Raw genomic sequence first — 9,693 nt, forward strand, 5'->3', positions numbered from 1 at the left:
ATTTAATGATGCGTACAAATGACACGCAGTGTGATTATCGTGCAATAGATACGCCAAATTCCGCTTTTGCGTGCACATATGAAACGCCAGTCCTTCCCATTCACTTATGGCGAATCGTTTCGTGTCGTTTTATTTATTGGTTTCTCAATTGTTTTAAACCATTTTCGCTTGGGTTTAGGGTTAGATTTAGGTTTTGCTTTAGGATGTCATTTAATATATAGGTTTCTCCATGTTTTGTCTATTTTTAAATCATTGGTCGCTTGGAGTTGGGGTTAGAATCGGGGTTTGGATTAGGATGACATTTTATGTTACAAAAAGTTGTTCTAACCCAAAACCCAAGCGACAATGGTAAAAAAACAGAAAACAAACGAGAAACCAATGAACAAAACGACACGAAACGACCCGCCATATAAGTGAATGGGAAGGACTGCCCTACCACATGCATGCGAAAGCGGAACTTGGCGTATCTATTGCACAATAATCACACTGGGCGTCACTTGTACGCTTTTTGGTGAGAATGAATTGATCTGACTGCTGTAAAAGATTAAAGCTGCTTGACTTCTCTAAAAATCAGTTTAATTGTTGCTTAGAAAGAATTGTTTTCTACTATCAGCAAATTATTTCATTTGATTTACAAGCAGAATGCGTGTTGAACGTGTCATGTTATTAAGATAAAGCTGATATGGCCTTATTCCATTCTAATGATGATTTAGCACTTTTTCTGTTTTAGAGGATGATTTTGCACTTTTTCTGTTTAAGAGGTTTCAATCAGTTATATGTAACTGCCCGAGATGGTTGGGTGTCACCCAGGAAACTGTTCAATCAGAATAAACCAAACCATGATTTTAATAATGATGGAGTCACTAATTTGTTAAAGGTGTAGCGGAGGATTTTTAGAAAAGAACCGCCTTCTCCACTTTTTAAAAAAATGCAATTGCGCAACACTCCTGATTGATAACTAGGAGGGTCTTGATGATCCATTCCACCCGGAAAAAGAAAATCCTCCGCAATACCTTTAAGTTACTCATGTCAAGTGCATGTATAGGGCCACATAATCTATTCTGCAACAGTTTTTTACAAATCATTTCTCACCAAATAGTTGTAGGACAAATACCTCCACCAGAGTTAAGGTGAAAAAAATTCAAAGTCTAATAAACAACCTAATAATGTTTTAAAGAGGTGAAAAGATTTTTATATATATCAGGGTTCCCCACGCATCCTGGAATTCATGGAAATTGAATAAGTAATTTTCCAGTGCTGAAAAACATACATGTTTGTGTTGTAGGTCTCAGATGAGCGGACTGCTGGTAGAGGATGGTGTGTGGTGTGGTTGTTCTTGTTTTTATAATTTTTTTTAAATGTGTTTTCATTTCAAATAAAAATAAATTTATATTGACCCCACACTGGCTATTCTACTTGTTGCTCTTTACATATCTATAGTTCTAGATTGTGATTTCCTATCCTGTTTGAGCACTGGTTATCCGGATTTGGTGATCCTGAAAAGTTCCTATCCGGATCAGATTGATCCAATCCGATGTTGCTTTGAAAAACTGGCTCAAAAGTAACCTGGATTACGTGATCACGGATCGCAAAAAAAAAGATTACTAAATCCGGATCAATTTTATCCAGATTAAACCTTTTGAAAAACCGGGCCCAGGGTTATTAGAATTGTCTCGTCTAATTTTACTTCATATGTAATGACTTATAATATACAGAATATAAAAAAAATATTTGTAGGCTGTGTTCCTAAATCTTTGTTCACAAACATCCCAAGTTCAAATATCTGCCAAATGCGTATTAAATACACGAAGCGGCCTGCAAAGAACGCATGATATAACTGGTGAGCATCAGAATTCAATAACATTACTTAATTACATTAAAATGTAATATTAAATGTAATGTTTAACTTTAATTTATGTATTACCATATATTGGAGCGGTTTTTGTGCAGTAATTAGTAAATATCTTCCTCAGATGACGGTCACGTAATAAACAGGACAACAAGCACTTTGTTTTTAGGATCTCAACAGTCAGCATGAAAATATCAAACCATTTGCTCTGTTTATTATTATTATTATAAAGGCAGATATTCTTGTCAGATCAGGTTTGTTGTTACAGGGAGTTAGCAGCGCTTTTTATCCGTTGTCGGCTTGTTCTGGCTGAGGAACAGACTTTCGGTAAATAGGCCTATATGCTAATTTTTCTTTTCAAGAAAATGTAAAACGAAATAAACAAGAGAATTATAAACGGCAGACTGTCAGTATACATTGCGTTTTGTTTCATATGTTCAGATTTTGTATTAAGCTCTGCGCAGATTTAAATACAGTTTTTTTTCCTGTTGCTAATATTTTCAACATAAACAAACTATATAATATTGGTGTGTTAAAACTATTTCATGATAGTGTGTTAAACAGCATATTAACAGTTTTTTTCTATAAAACCAACTTTCTTGAAAGTGCAAGAATAAATAACACTATAGACCTTATAGTTATCTAATGCATAGTTGTAAGTTGGGTTTGTGCTCATTTGGTGCAGGAAGTATTGGGCACTACAGGACAAATCCTCAACTTCCTATTGCCAGCCTACATTTCTCATCTTGTCCCCTAAATCTTGATTGTTCAGAAAGAGTTTTTCTTTATTTAGAAAATATAAACAACACTTGACAAACAACAAGTTTAATACATTTACAACTTACTTTTTTAAACCAACTGCAGCATAAAGATAGAAAGATATTCAGTCTAGGTAGTGTAATAAAAAACGTAAAGTAAAAGATGCAAAAACTCCTCACTTTATGTCTATGTACTTGTTTAAGCCATGCCACTTAATTTCTCGCTAACTTCCCACAGTTTCTTGCTGATACCATCGTCTCTGGCCTCAGGTTTGACTTGGACCAGCTGACAGTCTGAGAAATATTTGCCGCTTAAGTGCTCGATGTCCTCTTGCAGGGCGCAGTACAGCGTCGTCTGAGCTCCAGACACCGGATCTGTTGCCCAGAAGTTGAAAACAATGGCCTTGATGATGCGCGTGAACCACTGGTTAATGTCACGAGCGAGTTCTGATCTTACAGACCCTGAAACAGATCAAAATGGTTAAAACACGGGCAATAACTTGGTTTGCTTCAAGAATCCTTTCTGGCCTTTTTAATGGTGGTGCCTGGTTTGGTTTGAGTAACTCATCTGGCTCATTTCATTGTGTTTGCAAGGCCATTCATGTTTTTGGCATAAAATAATTACGTGATGTGTGTTATCTTAGGAATGAAAGCTAGAAAGTGTTGGCATACGGTACTTGCATATTGCAATTCTGTTAATTTCACTAACCTGGATGGAGACTGTAGCAGGTTACTTTGGTTCCCTTTAGTCTCTTGGCCAGTTCATGAGTGAAGAGCACATTACAGAGCTTGCTGTCGGTGTAGGCTTTGAATATATCTCCATCAGAGGAACCCAGACAAAGTCTCTTGTGTGTGGTGATGCAGTCAAAATCAATGGTGCCCATGTCATGACCGCAAGACGACACATTCACTATTCTGCTTGGTGTGCATTCCTTAAGACGATCCAGAAGAAGATTGGTCAACAGGAACGGACCGATGTGATTAACACCAAGGACCATACCAATTCCATCTTCAGTGCGTCCTGGACAGGCCAATGCTGAACAATACAATGCATATATTATTTATTGAAATATGTGCGATATTACAAAAATGCCATATTATTTCATATAATTGAATATAGCCTGATATATGCTCTGTGTTTTTAAGGTGTTTCTTGTAGTAGGCTACTTTAACCTGAAGTATTGATTTGTTGAGAACTAGTGAGATACAATGATTTGTTTGCACTTCATTCATCATGTTGATTTCACCTGCATTATTAATGAGAAGGTCAAGTCTGGGCTCGGTCTTCAGGAAGTTTTCGGCAAAAGAACGGATAGATTTTAGACTCGCAAGATCTAGTTGCATGAAGACGATACCATCATTCCCTGTTTCCTGTAAGGAGAAAAATGTTGGAATGTTCGGTGTTTGTACAACAAAAGCAAATTAAGTTTCTGAAAATAACTGCTTACTTTCTTGAGTTCTTGTACTGCTTCCTCTCCTTTCTGTTTGCTTCGACAGGCCAAAATCACTCGCGCTCCTCTCTTGGCCATCTCTGCAGCCGTTGCCTTTCCAATGCCAGTGTTGCCACCTGTGAAAAATTAACCCTCATAAGACCCAATTTTCCCGAATATGATATAGTTCCTTGGTGGTAAAAATGACCCCAGACATTAAAAGAGTGATTACACAAAATATATACATTTTTAATGATACAAATAATATATAATTTTTTTTCATTTACTTCCCATCCATACATTAATTCTGTGTTTTAAGAAATTTGAAGTACTTTTAAACCCGTACCACTCAATTCCTCAACTACACCATTGAAAAATATATACATTTTATAAAAAATCACATAAATTATGATCTAAGTTTGATTTAAATTGTTTTTAGATATTGATCTAGATGTTATGTGTTGAATTCAGCCATTTGGTGTTTAGAAAAAAAACAGTTTTATGGGTACAGTTTCGGAAATAAACCACTTCGACCAGCAGAGGCCCATAGAGACCCGTTCATTTCACTGGATGTAGTCAACTGCTCAACATCACCACTTCATTGATACATTTGTGAATTTATATAAACATTAGAAAGGACATAAAAAATTAATATTAGTTCAAATAGTAGAATTTGTTGTTGTTTTTGATGCATTTTGAAATGTCTGTTTTTACAGAATGCCACAGAAATTTGTGTGTGTGTGTCTGTCTGTCTGTCTGTCTGTTTGTGTGTGTGATTCAGCATGTATTTTCTATGTAACATTTGTGCTCTAGTACCAGATCTACCTTTCTGTGTTGAAATTTTCAGATTTATTCTGGATGCATTGATTTTTTTACAAATTAAAAAAAAATTTTTGCAATCCCCAATTTGGGTTCATTTTACCTCCAAAGGGACTAATTAAGTGAATATTTTATGCCTCTTTAGAACGACCGAATCAAGCCCAGGTTTTTTATGTAAATCTTGACAGATAATCTGGAAAGTCACAAAGTCTAATTCCAAGGAGATGAAGGGAACCATGTTTCTAAACTAAAGAAAAGTGGCTTGGGGTTAGAATTGACCCCAAGGGTCTTATTAGGGTTAAATAGGTTAATGTGTTACAACATGGAATAGACGATATGGAATATATGTAGTTAAAGTCTGAATAATGAATCTTTGCTTTCAATTTAGACCTATACTGATGAAAAATCTTCAAATTGTTTTCCTAACCTGACATTAAAAAGAATATTGATAAAGGATTTTGGTTGAGTTTTAAGGTTTTATTATAATATCTCAAACTGGGCTCAGATTTTCAAGATAAGTATGCAGTTAAAAACCATGGTATTATTCAATATAAATCCATGATAGAATATGCTTTCAAGACCAAATGATCTGAGCTATGCTTTTCATAGTTATTTTAAGGCAGCAGTTATGTACACTATGTCACAATATCAGCATTGTCTTAGATATGCTATTTACAGTAGGTGAGATGAAGTTTTATTTAATAAATATAATTATCAAATTTGCAATAAGTGCAAATAATAATTAACTTAGTTGCTATACATCAGTGGTTCTCAAACTTTTTCCCATGCGGCCCCCTCTTGTGTATGGTGGCCCCCACTTCTGCCCCTTTGTGTTGCCATTAAAGACAATTTATGATATAAAACATTTTATAAAACGGTTAGTTCCAATCCTTGATTCTGATTGGTCAATAGGTGTGCTTTATTCACAATAAAACACTGCTATGACCGCTTCACCCAACGGTTCTATTTAATATCACTGCGCCCTTAGCAACACCCTTAGCAACACATAAACATATAATGAGACAAACTCTGAGAACAGTTTGTTGTTTTTATTTGAACTTTCATGTTGTTTTTCGCAGTCAGGGACTATTTTTTCTAGCGGAAGGAATGCTTTTATTGATTTAACTTCATGAAAGTTGCATTAATTTTTTTTTTACTTTAATATTGTGTGGTAACCGTTTTATAAAAGCAATAAGGTACTCGAGGCAAGTGCTGTATCGTGAATAATTCACGATACAGCACAGCCTCTCGTACCTTATTGCTTACGTAACATATGAAATTTTAATTAAACAAAACTTATTAAAATATGCAATGTAGTGTTGTTGGTTAGTCACACAAGTGGCCACGCCCTTAATTTTGCAGAACTTTAAGGCTCACGGCGCATTCACACGGGGCGTAAGCGTTAACGCTTAACGGAAGGCTTGTCTGAAGCGTGGCCAACCGCCCCTCACAGTGGCCGCTACACATGCTCCGTTCTTCCATAAACGTAATTGGCTGGCTCTGTCTAGGTAATTTGCATAAGGCAATCTGATTGGCTGACGCACGCGTTGCCGCTTGAAAAGTTGAGAACTGTTCAACTTCTGCCGCGAGCAACGGCACTGACGCGGCGCCGACGGATCCATAACGGCGCATTCACACGGGGCGTAAGCGTTAACGCTTAATGGAAGGCTTGTCTGAAGCGTGGCCAACAGCCAATCACAGTGGCGCTACACATGCTCCGTTCTTCTATAAACGTAATTGGCTGGCTCTGTCTAGGTAATTTGCATAAGGCGATCTGATTGGCTGACGCACGCGTTGCCGCTTGAAAAGTTGAGAAATGTTCAACTTCTGCCGCGAGCAACGGCACTGACGCGGCGCCGACGGATCCACAATTCAGTTCGGCAACGCATGACGTCACCCATAAAAAGTTACGGGGACGCGTTACCGCTGCCGCCCCGTGTGAATGCGCCGTAATTCAGTTCGGCAACGCATGACGTCACCCATTAAAAGTGAATGGGAAGCGTTAACGCTGACGCCCCGTGTGATTGCGCCGTTAATATCATAACGGATAATGATATTCTCTGCACCTCAAACTGCACACTCATTAATGCAAAAAAATCTAACTGCTGTAAGTTTTTGGTTTTATCATAACGGATGAGTTACAAAAAAATCAACCCCCTCACAGTTGTCATGAAGAGCAATTTTTTAAAGAAAATAATTATTTGTGATGCATTGTTTTCATCATTTATTATACTTGCTTAACTATCAGCAGACATATGCAGCTTAGTTGATTAATGCCTAACAAAAAACAGTAGCCTAGGCTGCTTTATTCCACGTCGGAAGGGCAACGTGAGTCGAGAAGGGCATATGGGCGGTTACCCGGGCAACCTGAGCAACCCCCCCCCACCCCCCACCCCCGTACACGTCCCTGCTGTAAACATATTTTCTACTGTAAAGTTGGCCAGTTTAACATGGAAGTCTATGGGAATTGACCTCCTTTTGGAGCCTGCCTCTAGCGGCCAGTCGATGAATTGCAGTTTAAAATGAATTGCAGTCTTCAAAGAGATCGGAAGGGTGCCCCTCGGACTTTTCCACACCAGCATGTTCTTCATCTTTATTGAAAACAAATGCCTTTTCGATGTGTTAGGGAAAGCGAGATTCGAACCAGATGGGCGGAGCTTGTGTAGCGTTTGCCAACAAGGAACGCTATTTACTACACTGTAAATACACCTTAACCCTCCATACATACTGCATGTTAACAATACTCTGATTTGTGTTTGTTTTCATTCCGCCAAGGCATTCGAGGAAACAAATCTGATTCTTTTCTAATACATAAACCTAAAAAACGAGTGTAAACTTGTGAAATATAGGTTATTTCACCTACCTGTTATGATGACTGTTTTCCCATAGAGTTTAGCTTTGCCTGTAAAGGTTTTCCTCTGTACAAAAATCTTATGAGCAATATAATAAGCTATGAGTAAAGGCACAAAAATTAATAGCAAGTAAAACATTTTTGCCTTTCTAAGCTCTGCAGAGTGCAGGCAGACGTTTCTGGAAGCAGAGTTTCAATCCTTTATATTTACACAGACGATGAACGTTCAGATATCCACAAGTTTGAGTCACGCCCAGTATGTGGTCACGCAACTTGATCTTATATTATGTGGGCGTTACACAACTATATATAACCTGCGCAACAAGACGGACGGGAATTTGTGAAATTTCCTGCAATTCTCTGCACCTCAAACTGCACACTCGTTAATGCAAACAAAGTCTAACTGCTGTTAGTTTTTGGTTTTGTTTTTTGCAATCCAGTGTTTTTAATTAAGGAAAAATAATTACACAAAACTATTACAAAAAACTAACAAAAATATATATATCTGACTGCGGTAAAAGATTAAAGCTGCTTGACTTCTAGAAATCTAATCATCAGTTTAATAGTTGCTGAGAAAGAATTGTTTTCTGCTCAGCAAATAATTTCATTTGATTTACAAGCAGAATTCGTGTTGAAAGTGTCGTGTTATTAAGATAAAGCTGTCCTATTGATATGTATGGCTGCATTCCATGCATTCTAATGATGATTTAGCACTTTTTCTGTTTAAGAGGATGATTTTGCTCTTTTTCTGTTTAAGAGGTTTCAATCAGGGACCAAAATGGTTAATGTGTCACCCAGGAAACTGTTCAATCAGAATAAACCAAACCATGATTTTAATAATTATGGAGTCACTAATGTCTTATAGTCTTATAGTTATAGATTCATTGTTTGAAAGTGGCATGATCAAAATAATAGCAGTGTGAAGTTTAATTGGAAAATGAGTTCATTCTGTGAAAAAACTACACATCTCCTTTTTGTCCTTTATTAGGAAAGAGTGGAAGCAAATGTTTTACCCATTGTTTTAAAATATATTTGCTGCTGAATTTCTAAGTAAATGGGCCGTTCCATCATTGCTCAGAGGAACAACGCAATTTGATTAAAAAGTTGATTTGAGAGGGGAAATATAAAGAAATGCAGCAAAGTTTATGATGCTCAGCTTAAATGATCTCAACTGCTTTAAAATGGCAACAAAAACCCAAAGCACATGGAAGAAAACAATCATCTACGGTTAATACAAATCGAAGAATAGTCACGGATGCAAAGATTCAGGCTTTAATCACCTCTAAAAAGGTGATCTAAAATGATCTGTAAGTTTTGTGACAGTGAGAAGACATCTGATTGAAAGAAGTCCCCGTAAAGCACCATTGTTGAAAAAAGGCATGAGCAGAATCACATCAACTGACCCAAATAAATATGGCGTCACATTTTGTGGCCTGATGAGAGTAATATTGTTATTTTTGGTTCAAGTGGTTATCAAACGGAACCTCAGGTGACCCCCGGGTACTGTCACAGTATACTCTTTAAAAACAGTTAAACATGGTGGTGGTATTGGGATGTTTTTCATACTACCATGTTGGGCCTATTTATTGGACACAATGGAAACATGGATCAGTTTGAATACATCAGAATACTTGAAGAGATTATGTTGCCCTTTGCCAAGGAAATGCCCCCAAAATGGGTGGTTCAACAAGACAACAACCCCAAACACACAAGCAAGAGGGCAAATTCTTGGTTTCAGACAAAAAGGATTGAGGTTATGACCAGCTCAATCCCCGATCTCTACCTCATTAAAAACTTGTGCCGTGACATTTTTCTGACGCAAAACCTAAAAATTGACAGGAACTGTGGATCCTGGGTTGAACTACCTGTTTCTGGGTGCCAGAAGTAGATTGACTTGATTTGAAACATGTGCAGCAGTTAACAGCAATAATCCAATAGTTTAAAGTGAAGTTAAATCTTAAGAAAATTCTTCAGTTTTAAGTTTCT

At 37.2% G+C, this 9,693-nt stretch overlaps 1 protein-coding gene across 1 annotated transcript; it reads right to left on the bottom strand.

Moving 5' to 3' along the window:
• Positions 1–2,613: 2,613 nt before the first annotated feature.
• On the bottom strand, positions 2,614–7,962 carry LOC129422646 (dehydrogenase/reductase SDR family member 13). The gene is made up of 5 exons (XM_055178692.2): positions 7,720–7,962; positions 4,056–4,174; positions 3,855–3,978; positions 3,317–3,643; positions 2,614–3,069 (listed from the first exon to the last, which is right to left on the bottom strand). The coding sequence occupies exons 1-5, from the start codon at positions 7,844–7,846 to the stop codon at positions 2,807–2,809; spliced, it is 960 nt and encodes a 319-aa protein (XP_055034667.2). The 5' UTR covers positions 7,847–7,962; the 3' UTR covers positions 2,614–2,806.
• Between the last annotated feature and the right edge of the window lie 1,731 nt (positions 7,963–9,693).

The sequence above is a fragment of the Misgurnus anguillicaudatus genome, chromosome 16, assembly GCF_027580225.2.
Source record: "Misgurnus anguillicaudatus chromosome 16, ASM2758022v2, whole genome shotgun sequence".
Lineage (NCBI taxonomy): Eukaryota > Metazoa > Chordata > Actinopteri > Cypriniformes > Cobitidae > Misgurnus > Misgurnus anguillicaudatus.